Consider the following 27,961-nt stretch of genomic DNA (forward strand, 5'->3'; position numbering starts at 1 on the left):
TTAAAAAACAAGATGCAGATGTAACAGATGTCAACCAATAGAACGTTAGTAAACGTCGCTTTTAAAGCGTGATAGAAGCGCTGGCAATCAGATTGACAGTTCCACTGTTTGGCCCACGGCCACTTGCATACTGACGGCCGCGAGTTCGAATCCCAGGTGACGGAATGCACAGTGATTACCGCCCTCGTTTGTAGAGTCCTGTTATTATTTCACAAAACAAGTAGGCTAACTAAAATAAAATATTTTAAAAAATGTTTTATAAAAAAAAAATGTTTGCGAGGATTGCTTCTTAGGGCCAGTTCAAATGGTGAGGTGCAGAGAGGTGGGGGGCCGGTCAAAGGGGCGTCGCGGGCCGTAGGTGGCCCGCGGGCCGTAGTTTGGGGAACCCTACTTTAGAATCTTGTCCAATTTTTGCATTCATATCTCCCCCAATTAGGATAACGTTATGCTTAGGAATACCTCTTACTAAATCTGACAATTCAGCATAGAAATGTGTGACATCATTTTCGTCAGAGCAATTTGTTGGGCTGTAGCACGATATGATTGTTGTTGCAGGGTTTCCATTGAAGTTGGCGACCAATATTCGTGGGCTGATAGACTCAATGGTGTTAAGTGCTTTATAGCTGTGTGGGCTTAAGAGTATTCCTACTCCTCTAATTGCCGCATTGTTAGCAGCTTTTTCTGCTGATGCTGTTAATAGCATCCATCCATTTCCCATTTTGTGGTGTCTAATATTGATGTCCTTGTGGTATATTCAGTGCTCTTGTATGCATAGCACATCGATTTTATGTTCCTGTGATGCCGATGTTATCTCTCCCATTTTTTTTGCAGAATTGAGCGTGTTTACGTTAAGTGTGGAGAAAAGATGTTACTTTACATTTTAGAAGATGGTTGTTCTGACCAGTAGTGGATTTATCGACCTCAGCCTGGTTCTTCACTGAGGTACGCGCTCCTTGGTAACTCGCGCGACGAGCAATGCAGTATGAGTTATCATTTTGGAAATTTATCATGATTGTCTTTCTAATTGCTACCATGCCAAGATGGTTCTATTAGTGGTCGCAACTCCTACTAATAATGTAGTTCCCTGCTAGCTAGGGAGATGTCCCCTTGCCGTTGTCTCTTAAGGTCTTTCGCCAAGCGCACGCAGAGATAAGAACCAGAAAGACAGTCTGTCGTTTTCCACCTCTTCCTCTATCCATCGTCCTACACCCAACGATTTTGATTATCTTTTGTCTGGCTCCTACCCTTTGACCTGCCTGGCTTGGTAAAACCTGCCAGGAGTAAACACTCCGACCAGTATAGCTCTCCGGGTCACTGGAGCACTCAAGCTACTTCGCCCCGTCAAGGCAATAAACATAGAAGTTTCCATAGAATCATAGAAGAACCACATTAAGAATGCAGTAAATTGCACTAATTAACTTTTGACGAGGGGCGGCATGGTGGTGTAGTGGTTACTACTGTCGCCTCACAGTAAGAAGATCTGGGCTCGAGCCCCGTGGCCGGCAAGGGCCTTTCTGTGCGGAGTTTGCATGTTCTCCCCGTGTCCGTGTGGGTTTCCTCCGGGTGCTCCGGTTTCCCCCACAGTCCAAAGACATGCAGGTTAGGTTAACTGGTGACTCTAAATTGACCATAGGTGTGAGTGTGAATGGTTGTCTGTGTCTGTGTGTCAGCCCTGTGATGACCTGGCGACTTGTCCAAGGTGTACCCCGCCTTTCGCCCGTAGTCAGCTGGGATAGGCTCCAGCTTGCCTGCGACCCTGTAGAACAGGATAAAGCGGCTAGAGATAATGAGATGAGATGAGAACTTTTGATGAGGCACACCTGTTAATAGAAAAGCATTACTCATGAAGCTGGTTAACACAATGCCAGTAGTGTGCAAAACATAATCAAGGTAAACGGTGAATACTGTGAAGAATCTAAAATATGAAAATTTTTTTTTTTGTCTTGAATATTGTTAGAGAAAATAGTCAAAATACAGAAAAACTTAAGTTTGGTGTGTCCAAACTTTTGACTGTACGTGTTTACATATACACTACCAATCTCGATTGGTTGAACATTTTGAATAATCTTAAACATTTTGGAAATTGCATTAAAGCCTTAATTTGAATTAACCAATTAAGCGTGAAACATTATTAGTAGCACACTCAAACGGTAGCTGTGTCCATTTAAAATAACACTACAATAAAACTCTTGGGACTGTAGTCACCGGCGGCACGGTGGTGTAGTGGCTAGCACGGTTGCCTCACAGCAAGAAGGTTCTGGGTTCGAACCCAGCGGCCAACAAGGGCCTTTCTGTGTGGAGTTTGCATGTTCTCCCCATATCTGCGTGGGTTTCCTCTGGGTGCTCCGGTTTCCCCCACAGTCCAAAGACATGCTATTAGGTTAATATGGGATGGCCTTGGGCTGAGGTGCCCTTGAGCGAGGAACCTAACTCCCAACTGTTAGCATGGCTGCCCACTGCTCTGGGTATGTGTGTGTTCACTGCTTCAGATGGGTTAAATGCAGAGAGGAAATTTCACAAGTGTGTGATGAATAAAGTTGTGCTTTCTTTTCTTTCTTGGTCAACAAACAACCTTAATATAAATGCATGTTTAAAGCAAACATTTCCCTGCTTATAATCCAATTAAAATCAAACAGGATACAAGACTACTTAGGGTTTTTTTTTTTTAAACGGTTCTCCAAGATGTGATAGATGCGACACAAAGGAAGCATGGTCTGCTCATACTTTGCTCTCTACCATAAGCTGCAGGACTTCTTGGTGGGGATATTTCTTAGGTGCTCTTAAATGTGTTAAATTTAAGCTTGACACCAAAACTCTTCCTGGTGGGTGATTTGGGGATATTTGGGGTATTATCTTTTCTGCTTATAATAAATATACAGGATTAATAAATATGTGTGCAAAACTCCCATTTGTAAACTATATTTACAAAAATGGGAAAAAGAATTAAATTCTGTATGCTTGTGACCCTGACGAGGATGGCAGCATAGTTGGAAGCTTCTGACAACTTCGCACATAATCTACCCTAAACTTTATTTTAAACTGACAGATGACTCGGACCTGACTATGTCAAAACCATTATCGGTAAAAGAGTGTGAAATTTTCGGAAGAGCACGCAGAGCAAGTGCAAGAACCACAAGGACATTGCCGGGGGAACCCAACAGCAAAGAAGGCAATATGGCGAACATAGCAGAGGTGCTAACTGAGCTCAAGGCTCTTCGTTCTGAATTCGGATCTAAACTCGACGGAATAGATGGCCGTTTGAGTGAAATGGCGAACTCTATCACAGCACTAGACAGCAATCTCTCAGATATAAAACGAGACGTCTCCGCCAATGAAAAACGCACTGATGAAGCTGAGACCCGCATATCGGCAAGGGAAGACAAGCTAGAACAAATCGATTCAACATTAGCAGAGGCTACAAAAAGAATTGCACAACTTGAAGCGAAAACTGAGGACTTGGAGAACCGTGGAAGGCGTAAAACCATCAAGCTGTTTGGTCTTAAAGAAGGCGCTGAGGGTGCTCGCCCTCTCCTGAACTTTGTGCATATGTTACCTGTATGGCTTGAATTGGATCCCAGTCAATCCTTCATTCTGGAAAGGGTGCATCATACTCTGGCTCCAGCAAAGCCGAATCACAACACAGCTGTCATCATCCGTTTTCTTAAATTTCAAGACAAAGAGTTTGTTCTCCATTCAGCAAAGAATTGCACAATCACACATGACAAATTGAAGCTCTCCTTCACCCAGGACCTCTCGGCTGAAACCATTCGACAGAGGCGTGAGTTTGACGGTGTAAAGCAGCTGTTCCTGAACATGGGTACGGTACTTTTCGCGGATTCCACCATCACCCATGCAAGCTTAGAATACTCCATGACAGCAAGATTCATCTCTTCTCCTCGCCACGAGAGGCCGAAGATTTCCACCGTAGCATCAATGCCAAGTGGTGTCAGGCTTGGGTTACCTCATAATTGAGGGTGAGTTTGTTTACTTTTATAAACAAAATCCCAATAAGCCAAACAGAAAATAGGCTGCACACAGAACTCTGCTAAAACGGACATTTAGAGACCGACTGGGTGGGCAGTAAAGTTATGATACTGAGTGAGCTCTGCTGAATCTTTTTTTCCCTTTATACTTTTTTTTCCCTATATGCTACGGTGGAAATCTTCGGCCTCTCGTGGCGAGGAGAAGAGACGAATCTTACTGTCATGGAGTATTATAAGCTTGCATGGGTGATGGTGGAATCCGCGAAAAGTACCGTACCCATGTTCAGGAACAGCTGCTTTACACCGTCAAACTCACGCTATTGTCGCCATTTGATATGTTTCAGTAACTGATTAGTATTCAAGGTAATGTTCTTATTTTTTTCCTCTCTTTTTATTTTCTACAAAAAATGTTTTCACAATTGCTCACCTGATTATTGGCAAGCTTATGGGAAATAGTTTCTCTTTTTCAAGAAACACCATTGTTCTGAACTTTTTACTGTGTGTTGTTCATGGGCATTTACAGTCTGTTAGACAACATCAGGGTTTTACTTAAAGCGGGATTGCCTTGTCATTTGGGGACTAGGCTCCTGGGTTGGGGAGGGTGGTGGGGTTGGGGAGAGCTGAGATTGCTTTTTGTCCTGTTTCTTTTCGGTTAATTTTTTTATATCTTTCTTTACAATTATTGTATGTTTTGTTCCTTTTTCTTTAAATGCATCATATGGCGCAACATTATTTACTTTGGATATGGCAAATTCACTTAATTTGATAACTTTTAATGTCAGAGGTGTAGGTCACCCAATTAAACGCAAGAGTTCTTACATTTTTGAAAAAAGAAAAAGCAGACATTGTGTTCCTACAAGAAGCTCATCTGTCAAATGAAGAACACAAAAAACTAAAGAGAGAGAGTGGATTTGACAGGTTTATTTTTCAAGCTTTACAAGTAATAGAAGGGGAACAGCAATACTGATTCATAAAAATCTACCCTTTATAATCAAAGAACAGTACTATGATCGTGAAGGCAGGTATTGATTTGTGGATTGCTGTATGGTCAAGAACTCCTGTTGCACAACATCTATGCACCAAATGAGGATTGCCCCAAATTCATGTCCGATATGATCACTTTATTTACTCAACATCACAAAGACCTTGGAATAGTGGCTGGTGACTTTAATTGTAGTATGGACGGTAAATTGGATAAATCCTCACTATTAATATCAAATCCCCAGGCTTCTAAAGCTTTACGACTGGCGTGTAGTGATACAGGCCTTGTTGATGTCTGGAGAGAATTCAACCCAACAACAAAAGGTTATTCCTTTTACTCAGCCAGACATAGAACATATTCTAGATTAGATTTTTTTCTTTTACCCCTAGATTTACTGTCCTTGGTTACCTCCTGTACGATGGGCCCAATTCTTATATCTGATCATTCTCCAGTTTACCTTAGACTCTCTCTACTGGTAGGTCATCAGACACAACAATCCAAGTACTGGAGATTTAATTCCTCACTTCTTCACAACACTGAAGCCTGTCTTAACATCAGGCAATGGATAGAACAATATAGACTGGAAAACTCAACCTCCCCAGTTACTTCTGCAGTAATGTGGGACGCAGCTAAAGCCGTGATTAGGGGACATCTGATTTCATATACAACTGCAAGAAAAAAAGCTGCCAATCAATGTGTCACTCAACTTCAGAAAGAGCTTGCTAGCTTAGAACAATCCCACAAACAAGCACCCACAGAGGAAAATTTGAGGAAGCTTAACGCTGCTAGAGCTAGTCTCAACCTTGTTCAAACAAAGCATATAAAAAAAACTTCTGTTTTTCACAAGACAACACTATTACGAATATGGAAACAAGCCTAGCAGACTCTTAGCATATCAGCTCAAAAAAGAGCGAGCTGACCGTACAATAAAACATATACGCCATGCAACAGGACAGTTGAGATATGACTTGCAGTCCATAAAGACTTCATTCCTTGAATTTTATACAAAACTGTATACATCCGAAAATCCCTCAGAATCAGACATTCAGTCATTTTTAGGGAAGTTATCTCTGCCCACGTTGTCTGAGGATGATAAGGCATATTTAAATCATCCTTTTACTCCAGAGGAGGTGTTGCAAGTTATTTTGTCCTTGCCTTTAGGAAAATCTCCAGGATTAGATGGATATCCAGTTGAATTTTATAAGGCATTCTGGTCTGACATTGAGCCCCTCTTTATGCCCATGGCTCTGGACTTCTTTGAGAAGGGGATCCTCCCTGAATCAATGAAAACAGCTGCAATTTCACTGATACACAAAAAAGACAAAGACAGTGCAGAATGTTTTTCATATCGCCCAATTTCTTTACTTCTAGTTGATTTTAAAATCATATCAAAACTGATTGCACACAGACTGGAGAACCTGTTACCCAGGCTGATTAATCCCGATCAGTCTGGTTTTGTTAAGGCATGATACTGTATGCTTCAGATAGTATCAGGAGATTGCTAGACGTTATTGACTACTCTGCCGTGTCTGGACGACAGGCACTCTTAATTTCACTGGACGCCGAGAAGGCGTTTCACAGGGTTGAGTGGTCATACTTATTTACTGTCCTGGAGAAATGTAATTTTGACAAAGCTCAAGTATGTGTGAACGTCTCTCTTTCTGAAAAATTTGGTCTATTTAGAGGATGTCAATAGGGCTGCCCTTTGTCTCCCCTCTTATTTAACCTGGCTATTGAACCCCTGGCAGAGGCTGTTAGAGTGAGTAAAGATATTTTTGGAATTGACATAGGGAAAAAAGAGAATAGAATTTCTTTATATGCTGACGATGTTATCCTGTACTTGTCTAGCCCAGAGAAATCAGTCCCAGCAGTATTGGACCTGATTAACAAATTTGGAAGGATATCTGGTTACAAAATCAACTTATCAAAATCTAATGCCTGCCTACTGAATTCACTGATTTCCAATGAACTGAAGAAAATTTCTCCTTTTACCTGGACACAAACTGAATTTAAATACTTGGGAGTGAATGTCTCTCCTGACCTTAAAGACTTATTTCAGTTAAACTACACTCCACTACTTGACAAGGTCAAGGAGGAATTGGAATATTGGAATTTGCATCCCATCTCATTTCTTGGACGAATTAATGTTATTAAAATGAATGTATTACCATGATTCAATTATTTTTTCCAGTCCCTGCCTTGTTATTTGAACAAACCATTCTTTCAGTCGATTTAACAAAATGATTAGCTCCTTTATACGGAAGAATTCCACTCCCAGGATTTCTTTGAAAACACTAACCAAATCTAGAGAAAAGGGCAGACTAGGTCTCCCAGATTTTCAATTGTACTATTGGGCCGCTCAGACGAAGAGAGTCTGATTAGTTGGATGCAGAATCGGAAAACTGCCCATTGGACAGACATTGAAGAAGAACTCTGTTCTCCCAGTTCAACTACTACTCTACCATTTATTAATAATGTGAAAGCTATAAAGCCCATATCAAGAACCTATGTAATACATAATAACTCTTCAGGCCTGGCAAGACGTTAGGAAGTTCTGTGGATCTCTTACCACTATTTCTGTGTTAGCTCCCCTATCCTTTAATCCAGATCTCCCACCTTTGATTGGGAAATCACTCTTTTTTAGTGGAGGGAACATGGTATACATCAGCTTCAGCATTTATTCAATGAAGGCTCCCTGAAATCTTTTGCAGACCTAAGATTAGAGTTTGAAATTCCAAACCAAGACTTCTACAAATATCTTCAACTTCGTCACTGTACTAACACTTTAGAGAGGTCAAGACAAATATCTTTCAGTTTGTCAGTCATTGAGGATCTTATAGTAAACTCCTTGTGGCAGCGGGGGCGTGGCCAAGCATCGGTCTGTAACCGGAGGGCGGAGTCAGGGAAGGTAAGTGGCAGAATCACTACACCTGACGTTAATTAATGTGTTTGTGTGTCTTCCCTAGTGACCGCACCCTATTTAAGGAGAGAGAGCAAGAGCAAAGGGAGCTCTCTCCCCAACCAGACGGCTGATGTGTGTGCGCGTGTCTGAGAGAGTAAATATAGAAGCTGAAAAGCTAAAATAAAGAGTTTTATGAACTCAGTTCTGGCCTGCCGTCCTTCTGTGCTCGTTCCCAGGTTTCAGCACCACTGTGGCAGTTCGTGTAAGTGGGTGGAGCACAGAAGGACGGCAGGCCAGAACTGAGTTCATAAAACTCTAATTTAGCTTTTCAGCTTCTATATTTACTCTCTCAGACACATGCACACACTCAGACACGCGCACACACATCAGCCGTCTGGTTGGGGAGAGAGCTCCCTCTGCTCTCGCTCTCTCTCCTTAAATAGGGCGTGGTCACTAGGGAAGACACACAAACACATTAATTAACGTCAGGTGTAGTGATTCTGCCACTTACCTTCCCTGACTCCGCCCTCCGGTCACAGACTGATGCTTGGCCACGCCCCCGCTGCCACACTCCTTAACCCTGAAAGGGAAGATTTCTGTGATCTACTGTGCACTATTAGATCATCAAAGTTCCGCTTTGATGCATCTCAAAACTGTATGGCAGAAAGACTTGGAAAAAGACCTTGATGATGAGCTTTGGAGTGCTATACACTACCGTTCAAAAATTTGGGGTCACCCAGACAATTTTGTGTTTTCCATGAAAAGTCACACTTTTATTTACCACCATAAGTTGTAAAATGAATAGAAAATATAGTCAAGACATTTTTCTGGCCATTTTGAGCATTTAATTGACCCCACAAATGTGATGCTCCAGAAACTCAATCTGCTCAAAGGAAGGTCAGTTTTATAGCTTCTTTAAAGAGCTAAACTGTTTTCAGCTGTGCTAACATGATTGTACAAGGGTTTTCTAATCATCCATTAGCCTTCTGAGGCAATGAGCAAACACATTGTACCATTAGAACACTGGAGTGATAGTTGCTGGAAATGGGCCTCTATACACCTATGTAGATATTGCACCAAAAACCAGACATTTACAGCTAGAATAGTCATTTACCACATTAGCAATGTATAGAGTGTATTTCTGATTAGTTTAAAGTGATCTTCATTGAAAAGAACAGTGCTTTTCTTTCAAAAATAAGGAAATTTCAAAAAGTGACCCCAAACTTTTGAACGGTAGTGTATGTCAGAATGTTTTTGTGTCATTATCCTGTAACAAAATTATTGAACAGAACTATAAATTCATGCACAGAATGTACCTTACACCAGTCCGTCTGAACAAGATGCATCCTAATGTGTCTCCCAAATGTCATCCCTATAAGACATGTACGGGATCGCTTATTCATGTATTTTGGAAATGTAAAGAACTAAAACTTTTTTGGAATGCAGTACATGGTTTAACAATTCAAATTATGCAGATTCCATTAAAATGTACACCCATATTATACCTTTTTGGCACTGATCCAGATGGAACACTTGACCCCATCTCTAATAAGAGGATTGGCATAATATCATACATAGCCAAAAAGTGCATATTGCTCAACTGGAACCAAGATACACCTCCTACAATTAATCTGTTTAAAACAGTTTTGAATGACACAATGCAACTGGAACATCATAATTATTACCTAAAAGACAAAGAGGACCTCTTTGTACAAACGTTGGAACCTCTTATTGCCATCTGACCTCCCAGTTATCTTTGGTTGTGTACCATGACTTTTACGCCTGGCTTGTAACTGTAATTACTTGTAATTAATGTTTGCTTTTTCTGTTTTTTTTTTTTCATTTTTATTTCTATATACAGAGGCACATATCTTACCAATATTCCGCCACGAACAATATTTTATTTATTTAACTATTCATTTTCTTTTTTCTCTCTCAGCTTTATGCTCTGTTCTGAGTGTATTGTATGTTTGTGTGATGCATATAAAAGTCAATAAATAAACAATTGAAAAAAAATTCTGTATGTAATGTACCCCCCGCCCCCCCCCCCAAAAAAACAACCCAAACTAAAACAAACAAACAAAAAAAAACCCAGATCAGGTTCCTGTTTTAACTAGTGGACTTCAGTCTTTAAAAATCTATCTATCTATCTATCTATCTATCTATCTATCTATCTATCTATCTATCTATCTATCTATCTATCTATCTATCTATCTATCTATCTATCTATCTATCTATCTGTGTATTGTTCCTTTGACAGAGCGCAGAAAAGTGCTAACCATAATTTGTTTTCTTTTGTTTCCAGATAGCAGCTCAGGGTCAGGGGATGGAGGTAAGAAAAGTTAATAACTTTTTGGGGAACATTGTTCTCATTACTGAGGCTTCATTGTTTATGGCTTAAAACAAAATTTTCAGAGCCATACCCAGAATAATATGCAATAGTAGTGAGTGGTATGGCCAGAAATTTAAGTTTAAAATTCTCACAATGTCAGTGTATGTATAGCAGTATAGTCACGTCCTTTCAATTTCACAAGAACCTATTATTAGAGAGAAATGAGATTTTTATTGTACCAAACAATAAATAGATGTAATTTTGTTCCCTGTTGGACAAATAACATCAAACTGAACTGAAAGGAATGGAATGCCTGTCCATAGCAGTGCACTACACACACACATTTGACATGGAGGAATCCCACATGCACATAGGTGTCATGAAGTTTAGGGACTCTTGCTGTTCAACTTAACCTTTAATATGATTCCGAGTCACTCATGAACAGGCTAGCATTAGGCTTCTTAGCTGTCGTAATTCAATTTAAAACAAAAAAAAACAACTCTCCAAGTTATCAAGAGGTTCCTGCTTCACCCTAACACATATACACATCTCAGACTGCAGTGACCACTAGTGGTTAACAAGTATAACTGTATCTAAGTCACATATCACAATCGGAGACATGAAAAAGTCTACAGAAGGTAACTTCAGCTCAGGAGTGAATGCAGGATCTCAAGAGATAAGATGGAGGTTTGATATTTACAGAGCCCCTAAAGGTACATATGTTTAAAAAAAAAGAAAGTTAGTTTCCGGTGCGCATGAGAAACTATCTGATGTGCATAAAGTTTCTGGTGTGCACGAGTATCTGATGCACATGTCGTCTGTTAGCTGATTTATGATACAATTCACATTCTCGCATACACTCACTGGCCACTTTAATATACTTGTTCTTGATTCTAAGATTCCTGTTTTGGCAGGCGTGTAACCCAATATGGTCTTCTGCTGTTGCATGCTGAGATGCTTTTCTGCTCACCATGGTTGTAAAGAGTGATTATATGAGTTGCTATATCCTTCCTGGCAGCTCAAATCAATCTGTCCATTTTCCTCTGACCTCTCTTATCAACAAGGCGTTTGTTTCCACCCACAGAACTGTCGCTCACGCAATGTTTTTTGCACCATTCTGTGTAAACTCTAGAGACTATTTTGTGTGAAAACCCCAGGAGGTCAGCAGGTTCTGAAATACTCAAACCAGTCCATTTGGCACCAACACCCACATCACAGTGAAAGTCACAGAGATCACAATTTTTCCCATTCTGCTGTTCGAAGTGAACATTAACTGAATCTCTTGATTTGTATCTGCATGATTTTATGCATTATGCTGCTGTCAAGAGATTGGCTGATTAGATAACGGCATAAAACAGCAGGTGCATGGGTTTTCCTTATAAAGTGGCTGGTGAGTGTACAACACAACAATTAACAAAACATTGGTCATTTAACATGAGGTAGTAAAGTGTTGACAGTGCAAAGTAGCAATGTAAAGTGCTGCAGTGGTTAGACTATGGGGATTGCAGTACTGTAAATAATGAAAGCTGTTGCCGTTTTGAAGAATTAGTAATAACAATTAAAGTGACAATGCAGTGACAGTAGAGAGATCCGTACAAAAGATATATGCAAATGATTGTGCAAAGTTTAGCATTAATATTGCACATCATTGTGTGTTGAACAGTCTTATGGCATTGGGGTAGAAGCTGTCCCTGAATCTTGTCTGTGAAGATTCTCAGTCATCCAGGTCATCGTAAACCGTAGGTGCTCAAGAAGGCAACTGGACGTGTTTGAAATCCTTGAAGATGTTTCACCCCTCATCCAAAAGGCTTCTTCAGTTCTGTCTGACTAGTGGGGAGTTCCAGGTATTTATCCTCTAATGGACCAAAAGCAACCCTAAGGAGAGTTGTTGAGGTCACACGGGTTATTGACCCTCTCATCCTGCAGGTTGTTTGGGTCACTAGAGGCCGAGTGTGAACAGTGTCAGCAGCCTAGAGGATTGTTAGGGTGATCTGTGGGTCGTTGGCTCTCTCTGCCATCATGTGAGTCATTGAAGTCAGCTGAGTCTTGGTGTGGATGCGTATTGAGTTTTCTGGGAAGTGGGCCAAGGACTGCATTGTAGGTGGCCGATAAGTGGTGTCTCAGATCACCTCCTCTGTTCAGTAATGGTCATTCTAGGTTGACAAAGATGGCTTCTTTTATTCCTCTTTCAAACCACCAGTCTTCTCTGGCTAAAATGCGTACATTGCAGTCCTGAAACAAGTGTTCTTTGTTATTGAGAAGAAGTAAGACTGCAGAGTCTTGGCCTGAGAAACTGACTCCCCTGTGTTGAGCCATGCACTTGTGGAGTAGTTGTTTCATTTCCCCAATGTACAGGTCTGTGCATTCCTCACTGCATTGAATTGCATACACTACGTTGTCCTGTTTGTGTCTGGGTATTCTGTTCTTAGGGTAGATCAGTTTCTGCCTGAGTGTTACTGGGTCTGAAGTGTACAGGAATTTTGTGTTTGTAGAAGATCCTCCTGAGTTTCTCAGATAGTCCAGAAATGTAGGGAATGGCAGTGTTCTTGCATTTGTTGCTGTTTTCTTCCTTGTCTGTTATGTTTCTTTTCCTGGTCTTGACGGAAGCCCAGTTGGGATACCCACATTTCTGAAGTGCTTCCTTGATGTGTTTTTGTTCCTTCTCTTTTCCCTCTACTGTTGTAGGAATGTTCTGAGCCCTGTGATATCAGGTCCTAATGACTCCCAATTTGTGTTCCAGTGGGTGGTGAGAGTCAAACAGTAGGTACTGGTCTGTGTGTGTAGGTTTCCAGTAGACCTTGATGCTAAGGCGTCTATCTTGTTCAATGTGCATGCCGCAGTCCAAAAAGGCTAGGTTATTTCCACCGACGTTCTCCTGAGTGAACTTGATGTTTATATCCACTGTATTGATGTGCTCTGTGAAGCCTTCCATCTCATGGATTTTGATTTTTACCCAAGTGTCATCCACATACCTGGGAGCAACTCCTGAAAAAGTGGTCAAGGCTTTGTTTTCCACTTCCTCTATGTATAGATTGGCCACTATAGGGGACACTGGTGAGCCCATGGCACATCCATGCTTCTGTCTGTAGAACCATTGTTTAAACTGGAAATAGGCAGTGGTCAGGCAGAGGTCAAGCAGGTGCACATGTGGTCTGTGGTGAGGTTTGTTCTGTCTGGTAAGGTGCTGTCTTGAAGTCATTTCCTAACTGATCCAACTGCTTCTTTGGTGGAAATGCAGGTGAAAAGAGAAGTGACATCATAGGAAACCATGGTTTCATCTGAGTCTAGCTTTAGGTCTGCAACTTTAGTGGCAAAATCATGAGAGTTGTTGACATGATGTGGCGTGTTTCTGACAAGGGGAGCCAGGATGGTGGCTAGGTGTTTGGCGATGTTCTAGGTGACTGGGTTTATGCTGCTGCTGATAGGTCTGAGTGGAGCTCTTTTCTTGTGAATCTTGGGGAGTCTATAAATGAGAGGAATGGCTTCCCCAGGGTACAGTCTGTAGTACAGAGATCGGTTGATGGCATGATCCTTTTCTAGTTGTTGTAGGCAGCTCACAATTTTCTTTTTGTAACTGCTGGTAGGATCCCACCTCAGGGTTTAATAGGTGGTTGTGTCACTGAGGAGACTGGTCCACTTCAATAATTGTACAAGAAAATAAATACACAGGGCATGAAAAAACACTAGAAACTTGAAAGTACAAAAAGTCAGTACTGGATGGAAGGAACTAGTGCAAGCAATTGCCAATAAGTTTGTACCTTATCATACAATTGGGAAGAAAAAAGATTTGGAGAAAAGTACTGCAGCAACCTCATTAGTAAAAAGTGTCTTCCAAAACATCTTATGGCACCATTATAAATGCAAGTATGCAATGTTTGGTCAGTGGCAGATGTTTGGAAAGGAGTTCAGGTGGATATTGTGGGCAGCAGCAAATATAATAAAATGCAATATATAAATATCTCCGTGCAATACAGTACTGTTTGTTCATTTAATGTAAACTGTTTTCGGTGGACAGCACAGCCTAAGTTAAAAACTCCTCAGAAGTCCTGGTCACAACAGTGATGGAAACTCACAGAAGCCATGTTTCTATGGGCTTCTATGGCAGATTCAAAGAACACCGAGTTTTCATGGGAAGAAAGATTAAGGGTGTATTCACAGTGGACGATCCATACTATTCCTGAACAAGTTTCACCCCCAAAGTCCAGTTTGTTTGATTAGCATGATCACTGCATACCATGCTTGGCCACAGTTCACCATTCTGTGCCCTGCCCACTTGAAGAGGTGGGCTCAGACATAGTTCATTTGGACTTGGGCACGGTACATATCAGTGTAATCATTAACCTTGCCCAAGCACAGAACTCAAATGCTCCATACAGGATGGGCTCTGTAACTCTAGCAGCTCACCAGATGAAAAGTATAAATTCTAATGGTACAATGCTGTCAACAAAATAATTGGTTTTAAACCAACTAGCCAACCTAATGTTTTGTACTCCCATTTGGGAACAGTTTGCACCATCCGATAACGTTACAGAGGACACAAGACTGGCATCCCAGTGGAGCAGTGAGTAATGTTAACCTATGCTAGCTCCTTCTTTGCTATATATATGGCTATGCTGATGCTCAGTATTCATGAGCTGATGTTTTATTTGTGTTTACAATGTTTATTTTGCCTTTATTTTGACAGTCACATCACTCACTTCAGATCAGTCACACACTGACAATGAGACACACACTGAGACCTCTAACAGTAGCCAAACACCCCAGAACAGAGTGAGAATAGGAAGAGTAAGTTGATGGATATGAGTGACATGATGGCCACTTTTATGGACAGGCACAAGAAAACAGTATGATGAATTCATGCAAGGGGAGTAGCTGCATCACTTGCAAGGAGATGCTCAATAACTGAATGAAGGCACAAATGGAGATGGAGGAGGGTCTGCAACAGGTACAGACTGAGGAATGCCAAGAGACAAACCGGATGTTCCAGCAAATGATGAGCAAACTGATGCGGTGGTGACTTTATTCTAGCACTACACACCCTCACATCCATAACATCATCTTTCTCTCCACTATTGTACAGAGCCCACTGATCAAATGTTACTCCAATACAAGTGAAAGTTGGACAGTCAAATTTTTACTCAAGTTAAAGTACTGAAGTACTTGCTTTTAAAAATACTTAAGTATTAAAAGTACATTTTCTGTCAACACATTGTTGTACTATTGCCATAGCGCTTACAAAACCTAATGCCTCTGAAGCAACCAACTGGATACACTGATGCCCCTTTTCCAACAAAGCAGTTCCAGGGCTGGTTCGGGGCCAGTGCTTAGTTTGGAACCGGGTTTTCTGTTTCCACTGACAAAGAACTGGCTCTGGGGCCAGAAAAACCGGTTCCAGGCTAGCACCAACTCTCTGCTGGGCCAGAGGAAAGAACCACTTACGTCAGTGGGGGGGCGGAGTTGTTAAGACCAACAACAATAACAAAACCGCGAAAGATCGTCATTTTTAAGCGACGAGAAGCAGCAGCTGTACAAATGCGAAGTCATCCATTATTATTATTATTGTTGTTGTTGTTGCTGCTGCTGCTTCTTCCGTGTTGTTTTTGCTTCGATATTCGTGCTAAGGTTTATGCAAACGTAGCGATGTAACTGACGTATACAGCGATGTAATGACGTATACAACGACGTAACTGACGTATACAGCGACGTAATGACGTGGCTTCCTTTAACACCGCGAGCTATGGAAAAGCAAACTGGTTCTCAGCTGGCTCGCAAGTTGAACGAGTTGTGAACCAGCACCGGCCCCGAACCAGCCCTGGAACTGATTTGGTGGAAAAGAGGCATGACTAGCTTGTAGAGCCTGTAGAATAAACGCCTGATAGAATGTTACAAAATGAAGCACAACTGAAAAAGAGCTAGTGTCATTTTATTTATTTATTTATTTTTAATTGTAACACTGCTCCCCATCCCCACAAAGCAGCATGGTAGTGTTCTGACACAGCTCTGGCTGTGTGTGCAGGCATGTGTCAGTAAACCTGCTGAAACTGTCCAAACTACAAACATAGACACCATGGACTACACTCCCCAAAACTCACAGCACCCTCTGTCTCCAGACTATTGAACTCAGCTGTCACTAATCATTCTAAGTAGTCCCCCTGCTTATATAAACCTCTCTCTCACACTACTCCAATGCAAAGTATTGTTCTGCTCTCATCAGTTCATACCAAGTCTTGTTGTTTCTGACTAACACTCATTATTCTGACTCTTGGTTCTCTCTTTCCCATTTACACTCTTTGTCTTTCCCCCTTAATGTTGTTTGCCAATCGCCTGACCTTTGCTTGTTCTACAACTCTGATTCTCATCTCACGTTTTGGCTCCATCACGTTCAGAAGTTCAACTTATCAACAGCCCCTCTTCAAAGTGCACTCAGCATTCAGACCATCGATGGAGGACCAATAGGAGATGGCTTTGTCACCTTACACACAGCTCCTCTATGCATCCAAGTAGGTGCCATCCACTCTGAGCTCATCTCACTCTGTCACCACCACCGTAAGTCATGATCTCATCCTTGGCTACCCTTGGCTCCAGCTTCACGACTTCTTGATCTAGTGGCAAAACAAAGACATTCTACAGTGGCCACCCACATGCTTTCAAGGCTGCATTTCTCATCCTCAAATAACTCTCGCCTCCACCCCTGTGGACAGCCCTCAACCAGACACTTTGGACAACGTTTCTGAATGTTATCTGGACCTCAAGGAGGTTTTCAGCAAGGGAAAAGCCTGTGGGCTGCCACCTCACAGATCCTATGACTGCACCATTGATCTCCTGCCAGGCATGTCACCTCCTTGTGGGCGTATCTATCCTCTTTGTCAGAAGGAACAAACAGCTATGGAGGAGTACATTCAGGAGGCCCTCAAGCAGGGCTACATCTGTCCTTCAAAGTCTCCAGCTTCAGCTGGCTTCTTCTTTGTGGAGAAATGAGGCGGGGGTCTATGCCCATGTATTGATTACAGGTTTATTGAACCAGGTATCAGTGAAATACACGTATACATTTCCTCTTGTTCCCGCAGCCCTGGAACAACTCAGAACAGCAAAGATCTTCTCCAAGCTCGATTTATGTAGTGCATGCAACCTCATCAGGATTAAAAGGGGTGATGAGTGGAAAACTGCATTCAGCACTACCGCTGGCCATTTTGAATACCGGGTAATGCCGTATGGCCTTTCTTCAGTGCCTAGCATGTTCCAGTGTCTTATCAACAATGTGCTACGGGACATGCTAGGCAGATATGCTATCGTGTATATCGATGACATCCTGATATACTCTCCAGACAAGGAAAGTCACCAAGAGCATGTAAGAACGGTTCTCCAACGCCTGCTTCAGAACCATCTCTATGTCAAAGCAGAGAAATGCGAGTTCCATCAGAAGTGTATCTCCTTCCTAGGATACATCAGTGCTGAGGGAGTGAGTATGGACTCATCCAAGGTCTCTGCAGTTATGTCTTGGCCCACACCCACGTCCATTAAGGACCTTCAACGTTTTCTGGGTTTTGCAAGCTTCTATCGCTGGTTTATGAGAGGGTCATGAATTCCAAGTCTTGCTGTTACGGTCACACTGTCTTCATTCCCATTCATAGTTGCTATCTTATAACCTCATTTCCAGAGTGTTGGGATGCTGTGTAAACTGTAAATAAAAACAGAACGTGATGATCTGCAAATCCTAGAAACCCAATACTTAATTGAAAATAGTACAAATACAACATATCAAATGTTGAAACCAAGAAATCTTTTTTTTTTTTTCAAATAAGTGCTCATTTTGTATTTGTCAGCAACACATTTCAAAAAAAGTTGGGATGGGGCATGTTTTCCATTGTGTTTCATCACCTCCTTCTTTGAACAACACTCTGTAAATGTTTGGGAACTGAGGAGACCAACTGCTGTAGTTTTGAAAGTGAAATGTTGTCCCATTCTGGCCTCATATATGATTTCAGCTGCTCAACAGTTTGGGGTCTCCCTTGTCGTATCTTGTATTTCATAATGCACCAAATGGGTGGCACAGTGGTGTAGTGGTTAGCGCTGTCGCCTCACAGCAAGCCGGTCTGGGTTCGAGCCCCGTGGCCGACGAGGGCCTTTCTGTGCGGAGTTTGCATGTTCTCCCCATGCCCGCGTGGGTTTCCTCCGGGTGCTCCGGTTTCCCCCACAGTCCAAAGACATGCAGGTTAGGTTAACTGGTGACTCTAAATTGACCGTAGGTGTGAATGAGTGTGAATGGTTGTCTGTGTCGGCCCTGTGATGACCTGGCGACTTGTCCAGGGTGTACTCCGCCTTTCGCCTGTAGTCAGCTGGGATAGGCTCCAGCTTGCCTGCGACCCTGTAGAACAGGATAAAGTGTCTAGAGATAATGCACCAAATGTTTTAAATGGGAGACAGGTCTGGACTGTAGGCAGGCCAGTTTAGCACATTTAGACTCTCTTAATACAGAGCCTTGCAATTGTAATATGTGCAAAATGCAGTTTGGCATTGTCTTGGTGAAATAAGCAAGGCCTTCCTTGAAAGAAATGTTGTCTGGATGTCAGCATGTTGCTCCAAAACCTGTATATATCATTTCAGCATTAATGGTGCCTTCCCAGATGTGCAAGCTACCCAGTCCAAGTGCATTAATACCCCCATACAATCACAGATGCTGGCTTTTGAACTGTGTGCTGATAACAAACCGGATGGTCCCTCTAACGTTTAGGCAGGAGGACGTGGCATCCATGATTTACAAAAATAATTTCGAATCGTCAGACCACAGGACAGCTTTCCCCTTTGCCTCAGTCAATTTTAAGTGAGTTCGGGCCCAGAGAAGGCAGTGGTGTTTCTGGATATTTTTTATATACAGTACCAGTCAAAGGTTTGGACACACTCATTACTGCTACATAACTTTTGACTGGTATTGTATGGTTTTAACTTGCATTTGTAGATGCATTGATGAACTGTGTTCACAGATAATGATTTTCAGAAGTGTTCCTGAGCCCATGCAGTGATTTCCACTACAGACACGTGTTTGTTTTTAATGCAGTGTTGCCTGAGGGCCTGAAGATCATTGTAGATCAGTGATTCTACAAAATTTGCGATCCCCAATTTTTTTTGTAATCTTACATTGAGGAACATTATTCTTAAATTGTTGCACTATTTGCATTACATTAAATATGGCATTAGCAGACGTTATTATACAGAGCGACATACAATATAGCCAGAGCAGCCTGGGGAGCAGTTTGGGTTTAAATATCTTGCTCAAGGGCACTTCAGCTATTCCTGCTGGTCCAGGGAATCGAACCGGCAACCTTTTGGTCCCAAAACACTAACCATTAGGTTATGGCTGACCTCTTGCATGAGTGGTGAACCCCTCCCCATCTTTACTCCTGAGAGATTCAGCTTCTCTGGGATGCACTTTTTATCATGTTACTGATACCCCCCCCCCCAAGCATTACAAAACTTTTCCAGTCTTTTGTTACCTTGTACCAACTTTTTGGAAACTTCTTGTGGCCATCAAATTCAAAATGAGCATGTTTTCAAAAAATAATTAAATGTCTCAATATTAACATTTGATGTTGTCTTTGTACTATTTTCAGTGAAATATAGGGTTTCCATGATTTGCAAATCATCATATTCTATTTTTATTAACATCCCAAAATTGTTGGAAACAGGGTTGTACATAATTCAGTTTTTGCCCTTTTTTTTTTTGTTTTTTTTTGTTTTTACTGTAGTGGTCCTGCCCAGTTACTTACCTTTTGTTGCTATAATCTGGGTGCAATTTGCTGGGGGGGATCATCCCCCCCCCGGTTTTTATCTCTGCTGAAAAAAATCCTCGGGGACAACCCCGTCAATAAAACAAACAAACCAAAAAAAGTTGACATGACAGGCATGTTGTGACACAGTTTTCTATGGTCTACATTGCACTCACTTTCAAAATGACCCGAAGTGGCAGCTTTGATGTTCACGAACGTCCCCAGCAAATAGATACATTGTAGATAATAACAATATCCAGTGTGAACGTGGATTTAGCGCCATGAATCACATCCTTACTGATGAGCGCAACGGAATGAATGTATCCACACTGACAGCCTTCTTTTCCTCGCTGTCAATGGGCCAGACGTGCGTTCCTTCCCTGCTGAGAAATTCGCAGAAATGTGGATTAAAGAAGGGCAAAACGCGGCGGATAGCGCACCGATGGGAAAGCAGAAAAGGCCACATGAACTGCGCCATCAGAGCAAACTGTTCATTTAGTATTCATGTATTTTAGTGATTTTCGAGTCACTGTCCATTTAATCCGGAGGGAGAGAAACATCACAGCAACGCGACAAGCAATGCGAACTTTGTTGTGTGTTAGTGTTCGTGTATTTAGTCAGAGAGATAGGAAGATGAATTTACTATCTCTGGTTTAGTGTTTGTTTTCATTTAGTGTTATTCATTTGATATCATGGGATGTTATTGAGCTGTTAGCCTATTGTTACCTTAATTTTGTGACGTTTCATGATTAAAAAAAAAAAAACATCCCCCCCCTTCTGGTTTTTTGACAAATCGCACCCTGGCTATAATCATGGAAAATGAACAGCATCCAGGCTCTGGCAACCTGCTTTTTTCTCTCTCTCTCTCTCTCTCTCTCTCTCTCTCTCGTGTCGCTCCCATAAATGTAGGGGAAACATGATGCCTTTTTCTTAAGTTCTCCTGTTTCTTTTCACCGCGTTGACTTGCAATGCTGTTGCGCAAATCCACTTCTGGTTATTCAACGACCACACAAATTTTGCCCAACTAGAGCGAATTTTGCCACATACAACCGAATGATAGCAAAGTAAAATTTGCTGCAGTGGAAATGTACCCTCTACCACCACTCTAATCAGTCTCTATCTTGCTCTCCCACATGTGTGCACACATGCACACCAATTCTCGCTCCCTCCTGGTGTCTCACATTATACACGATAATGATTGATTTTTAAAAAAATTCAAAAACAAGTGGGGGGCATATTTGCAAGTCACGCTGGTGCACCGAGTTATACAATTTAGGGGTACTGTCTCCAAAAATGGTCACAAAATGTGAATAAATGGTTGCAGTCTGGAGCTCTGCAGTCACAGAAAAAAATTACTGAGTTTGATTAACGTTTTATATGATTTGATATTTGGACTTTAAGAACAAGTTGATGTACAATGCATAAATAATGTTTGTGTAACAATTTGATGTCATTGGGTTGCCGACTTAATGCAGTTATTGCAAGCAAGAGATACAACCAAATATTAAGTGTTATTTACTTTAAGACTATCTGTTTTTCACTTAAACTTTGGGTGGTCTGCAACCAAAGATACCATGTTTTAAGTTGTTTAGAGAAAGCAGAGAAATCTTGAAAAAAAAAGTCATACCACCCACTACTACAGCAGCTACAGTAATTCTGTTTTAGCGGTTCTGACCAGGTTCTTGATTGTATGATTTAATGTAATTTATGGTTCCTAATGTTTTGTAGATGATGAAGGATCAGGTACAGATACAAGCAAGAAACTCACTAAATGTAGCAACTGCAAATATGGTGCTGAATGTGATGAGGATTCAGAAGATGAGGACTCGTAAGTATCTGATATTTGCCTTTATCAGCCCATATATAAAATATTTTCATCCTTGTTCAAACCCAGTTATTTTAAATATTTGTTGCATTATTTTTTATGTTTTATTCTTTATTTTGAAGATGTATCCACATTTGCTTTGCTATAAAATATGCTTCAATATAGTGGAGTCAAATTTTTTTGTTCCACAGAGAAACACATTTCTAGTCATAACATTAGCTTCAGTAGCTTTGCTATTATGGCAACTCTGGACTTTTCTATAAAGCCAAAACTTGTGATCAGAGTTGCTTGGAGGTGTTTACCTCCAAAATTTGACATTTGTCAAATTAGTTATTAAATAGGCTGAATTAGGGTTAGTCTATAAAAATACAGAACAGTTTATAAAATCTAGACAGGATACACATCAGAAATAATGCTTAGGATTGGAAGTTAGGTATGTGATGAATAATGTTAGATGGACAAGGCCCTTAGAATGATCATGTTGGAAATTGTTAGTGCTTCTCTTATTTGAACCCATGTGGTGAAATGTTGTTAGACTTCTGGGCAAGCCACAGATTGTCCATAACCAAAACTTCAAACACAAGGTTGCTCATCTGTATAGTTGGCATCACTTGGTCACACAAGGTACTGGCCAGGTAGAGCCTTCTGAGTTATTTGATAGTATCTGGCAGAAGCTTAAGTGAAGCAGAGTTAACTTGCACAAGTGTTGAGGGAAACTCTTTCCAAGTGATGCTCATGGAGTGCTTTCCTAATTCAGTAGTGAAATATACGTAGAATGACCACAAAGGCTGTAACAAAAGCAGTTTCAGAAGCAAATGTTCAGGCAGTTCTAAGTTTAGAGAGGCCATGGACATGATATTTGGGTGGCCCCCAAAGATATTCTGGCAAAACATGCTGGCATCTCAGAAGGGAGAGATGAGACTTTGCCCAAGCTCTGTGAAGCAAGTGTGTTGGGCAGTGTAGACCTCTAATGGTGATTTTGTTGGGTCATAGAAAGAGTATTCTGAGTAACTCCTTTTCCCAGTGGCCCTCATTTCAGGAGGCAGTGCCAGAAATCTGTGGTATTTTGGAGTCCATCACTGTGGCTGAGATTACTGGTAAGAAACAGTCATCATACCAAAACACCAATGGTGGACCAGGTTTGCCTAGAGATGTCAAAAGCATTGAACAAGGTTGTGTGATTGGGTAAACTGGGTACAGAAAGAACTGAATATCATAATCAAACAAGGAAAAGACTGCTACAACAGGACATTATAAAAGAACTTGCAGAATAATAACATAAGGTTATTTTTCTTATGTTATATGGAGGGGCATGAAATACATTACATGCTGAGACAGTGCAATCTGGAAAGGGCCAATGGGCTGAACATGTTCTTTAACAGATTTGACATTCACGCCAATGAAGAGGCCCCTCCGCAAAACATGGCCCCTTCAGACAACCCCACCACAACAGCATCCCCCAACAGCAACATGGGGCTTCCTCTGACTCCACATAGGTGATGTCTGAGGCCAGACTATCAAGTGGACCCCAGCACAACTTCATTAGCCTGGACATCAGACACCCTCAACTGACTGCAGAGCAGGTGAGGAGGTAATGGGGTAATTGTGGAGGTAATTGAACCAATTGAGCAGGCAATTATGTCAGCCCTAGAGTACTCCCAGCGCAATGGAATAAATGCTCTCCAGAGCTGAAGCACATATTAAATCTAAGCCTGAACACACAGAGAAGAACTATGCAGTGGAACATGTCCAGTGTGGTGTGGAACATGTACTGTACCTAAAAAATGGATGTTCCAGTGCATTTAATGATTACACACCAGTGGCTTTAACCTCGCACATCATGAAGACCCTGGAGTGGCTGCTCTGTTCAGGTACATTTATGACCCCTAGTGATGCCATCAGTGCATCCGTTGCCATTTGCTTACCAGACAAGAGTTGGAGTGAATGATGCCATGATCTACTTACTTCTGAAGGGGCCCCTTCTGTGAAAGTGAGCTGGAGTACTGATGCTGGGCAAGGATGTTGCTGCACTACAAACATTTCTGCACTGTCTTACACTTCACCACTGTTACTACGAGAACACTTTAACAGGACTCCAGTAAACTGTAACTTGGTTGTTATTTGCACAACACTGTCACCAAATTCTTAACATTGTTTCCTAATTGTCAACCTGGAACCAAAGTGTTAACATTAATCACTGTATAATAACACTAACTGTCATGCTCTGCCCCGGACATACACTCCGGAGATTACGGGTCTCTCACGTCAGCGCGGATCCAGGACAGGAATTCCTTCTCCCCTGAACTCACTTCCTGGTTTTCACTGCTGCTTATTTAAAGGCCATTCTCAGACTGTTTTTGCCAGAACGTCTCGTTTGCTTCTCTAGCCATTTCTGTACCTCTCTTGCTCCTCATGGTTTTTCTCTCTAGTTATTTTCTCTTGTCCATGGTTTTTGCACTAGCGTTTTTCTGGTTCATGGTTTTTGCACTAAGGGTTATTTCTGGTTCATGGTTTCTTGCACTAAGGGTCTTTTCTTGTTTATGGTTTTTTGCACTATCATTTTTATCTTTGCCTGTCATGTTTTTGTCAAGTTGTTTGTTCTCATTTTGCCTGGAATATGTTTGCTATTTGTTTTTTTTATCCTGTTTGTTTATCTTTTGCCACACTCTTCCTTCCCTGTATTAAATCATCTTATTTATTGGATTACTGTCTGTGTTCTGTTTTTGGACCCTAACTTCACCATACCTCCACCAGCCCCAACAGTATGTTCTGGCCAACATGGATCCAGCAGAACTCGCCCATCTGAGAACAGCCATCCAGCAGCAAGGGACTCTCCTCGGGACCCACCAACAAGACCTACAACAAATTACCCAGAACCTCGCCACCCTGTCCAACACACTCAACCTTCTCACCATGCAGATGCAGTGCTGTCAAGCCATGCCTACCCCTGCTCAGCTGTCTCCTACTTCAGCTCCTGCCACCGCCTTTCTCCACGAACCAAGACTTCCAGCACCTCAGCACTACAATGGAGAACCAGGTACTTGCAGATCGTTTTTGTCTCAATGTTCGTTGATTCGAGAACTGCAACCTCTGGCCTTCCCCACAGAACGTTCCCAGGTAGCATATACAATAACGCTCCTCACCGGCAAGGCAGTGGGGAACTGCAGTCTGGGATGCCAATGCACCCTTTTGTTCCAGTTTCAAGGATTTCTCTGAGGAGATGAGGCGAACTTTCGACTGTTCTCTGTCTGGCCGGGAGGTGGCCAGAGAGCTCATGGAGCTGCAGCAGGGGTCCCGGTCTACCTCAGATTATGCCATCGAGTTCCAGACGTTGGCAGCTTTGTGTGGTTGGAACGAGAATGCCCAGATCGATGCGTTCCTGCACGGCTTGTCTGACGCCATCAAAGACGAGTTGGTATCGTGGGAACTGCCGTCAGACCTCTCCAGCCTCATGGACCTTGCCAACCGCATCGATGCTCAGATCCAGCAACCGAGGCGAGAGAACCGCCCCAGATTCACCTCCTCTCCACCTCCTGCTGCGTCTGTCGAACCCATGCAGGTAGACCGGGTTCGGGTGTCAGCGGAAGAACGACATTGCCGGCAGAGCATGGGAGCCTGCTTCTACTGTGGTCAGCTGGGACATATCCGCCAAGCCTGCCTGTTAAAAGGACGAGCCCACCAGTGAATCGAGGGGCTCCTGGTGGGCAACACTCGGAACCAGCTCCCTGCTGATCTACTGTTACTCTGTCATTATCCATGACAACCAGAATCACCATCTCCAGGCCCTCGTCGACTCAGGGGCAGAGAGGAACCTAATCTGCTCCGCCACTGCCAAGCGTCTGGGAATCCCGCTACTTGCTCTTGACCTCCCTCTCACTGTCCTGACACTCAATGGCACCGGCTTGACCAGCATCACCCACCTTACTGCCCCACTCGCCCTAAGGATTTCCAGTAACCACTCAGAAACCATCCAGCTTCACATCATGAACAACCCCCATGTACCCATCGTCCTAGGATTACCATGGTTAATGCAGCACAACCCCCACCTTAACTGGGCTGACAACACTATCCTAGGCTGGAGCCAGTCCTGCCTAGCTTCCTGTCTGAACTCTGCTCTGCCTCCTGCCAAACCACCGCAGCCTTCAGCCAGTGAGTTCCCCGACCTCTCTCACGTGCCTTTGGAATATCTGGATCTCAAACTTGTTTTCAGCAAGACCCGAACAGTGTCCCTCCCTCCTCACAGACCCTATGACTGTGGTATCAACCTCCTACCCGGGATGGCGCCACCCAAAGGACGACTCTACTCTCTCTCTCTCTCTCTCTCTCTCTCCCATCAAAAGGCAAGCCATGGAGAAGTACATCTCCGAATCTTTTTGGCAGCTGGGATCATCCGTCCTTTGTCTTCCCCAGCAGGGGTGGGATTCTTCTTTGTGGAAAAGGACAAGTCACTCCACCCCTACATTGACTATCGGGGTCTCAACGCCATCATGGACAAGAACCGCTACCCACTACCGCTCATGACCATGGCCTTTGAATTACTCCAGGGAGCCAAGGTATTCACCAAGCTAGAGCTATGCAATGCATGCCATCTCATCAGGATCAGGGAGGGGGACGAGTGGAAGACGGCCTTTAACGCCACCACTGGTCACTACGAATACCTCGTGGTCCCTTTCAGCCTGACCAAAGCGCCCGCAGTCTTAAAGGCACTCGTTAACAACATCTTGAGGGACTTCCTAAACATCTTCATTTTCATGTACCTGGATGACATCCTGATCTTCTCCCACTCCCTGGAGGAATGTTGGGGTCACGTCCAGCAGGTCCTCCAGCGCCTGCTAGAGAACAAGTTGTTCGTCAAGGCGGAAAACAGTGAATTTCACCAGAGCTCTGTCTTGTTTCTGGGATTCATCATCTCCCCAGCAAGGATCCAGATGGACCCCCTCAAGCTCGAGGCAGTTGCCGATTGGCCCACCCCATCTTCGAGACGAGAGCTCCAGCACTTCCTAGGATTTGCCAACTTCTACAGGCGCTTCATTCGCAACTTCAGCACAGTGGCCGGACCTCTTTCAGCCCTGACCTCAACCAAGACCCAATTCAAGTGGGGGGAGGAAGCAGAGAAAGCCTTTTCCATGCTCAAGCACAGGTTTACCACAGCACTCATTCTCACCATACCCAATCCTACCAAGCAGTTTATTGTCAAGGTCGACATTTCTGAGTCAGGGGTCGGAGCTATACTATCCCAGAGGGTCAGTGATGACAAGGTCCACCCATGCTCCTTCTTCTCCCACCAGCTATCCCCAGCCGAACAGAATTATGACATCAGCGACTGAGAACTACTGGCTGTTAAACTAAACTAGCCTTGGAGGAGTGGAGGCACTGGCTCGAGGGGTCGGAGCTCCCCTTCCTAGTCTGGACCAACCATAAGAACCTGGAATACCTCAAGTCCGCCAAACGCCTGAATTCCCATCAAGCCCGTTGGTCTCTCTTCTTCTCCCAGTTCAACTTCACACTCTCCTACCGCCCAGGCTCCAAGAACGGCAAACCTGACACCCTGTCCAGGATGTTCTCTTCCACAGCTTAAGCCTCTGGTCTCTAGTTCTTTGCTCTCACCCTCCAAACCCCCTCCTCCTCCCAGGCTCATCGATGGTGGCAAGGCCTACACAGTCAAGAAACTGCTGAAGGTGCGGCGGTGAGGCAGAGGACTCCAGTACTTGGTGGACTGGGAAGGTTACGGTCCCGAGGAGAGAAGTTGGGTCCCCGCCAGGTCCATCTTGGACCCAACCCTCATCTCTGACTTCCACCGGCAACACCCCGACACTCTTCCTAAAGTGCCTGGAAGTGCTCGTTGAAGGGGGGGCGGGGGTACTGTCATGCTCCGGCCCGGACATCCACTCCGGAGATTACGGATCTCTCACGCCAGCACCGATCTGGATCCGGGACAGGAATTCCTTCTCCCCTGAACTCACTTCCTGGTTTTCACTGCTGCTTATTTAAAGGCCATTCTCAGACTCTGTTTTTGCCAGAATGCCTTGTTTGCTTCTCTAGCTGTTTCTGTGCGCCTCTTGCTCCTCATGGTTTTTCTCTCTAGCTATTTTCTCTTGTCCATGGTTTTTGCACTAAGGGTTATTTCTGGTTCATGGTTTTTGCACTAAGGGTCTTTTCTTGTTTATGGTTTT

The 27,961-nt window shown here is 43.0% G+C and overlaps 1 protein-coding gene across 1 annotated transcript in view; it reads left to right on the top strand.

Moving 5' to 3' along the window:
• Positions 1–27,961, top strand: part of tmeff1b (transmembrane protein with EGF-like and two follistatin-like domains 1b) — a 163,885-nt gene that overhangs the window by 116,941 nt on the left and 18,983 nt on the right. The window contains exons 5-6 of the mRNA XM_060921432.1: positions 10,173–10,199; positions 21,692–21,791. Coding sequence (XP_060777415.1) covers positions 10,173–10,199; positions 21,692–21,791 — 127 coding nt within the window. The remainder of the gene's footprint in view (positions 1–10,172; positions 10,200–21,691; positions 21,792–27,961) is intronic.

The sequence above is a fragment of the Neoarius graeffei genome, chromosome 5 (genome assembly GCF_027579695.1).
Source record: "Neoarius graeffei isolate fNeoGra1 chromosome 5, fNeoGra1.pri, whole genome shotgun sequence".
NCBI lineage: Eukaryota > Metazoa > Chordata > Actinopteri > Siluriformes > Ariidae > Neoarius > Neoarius graeffei.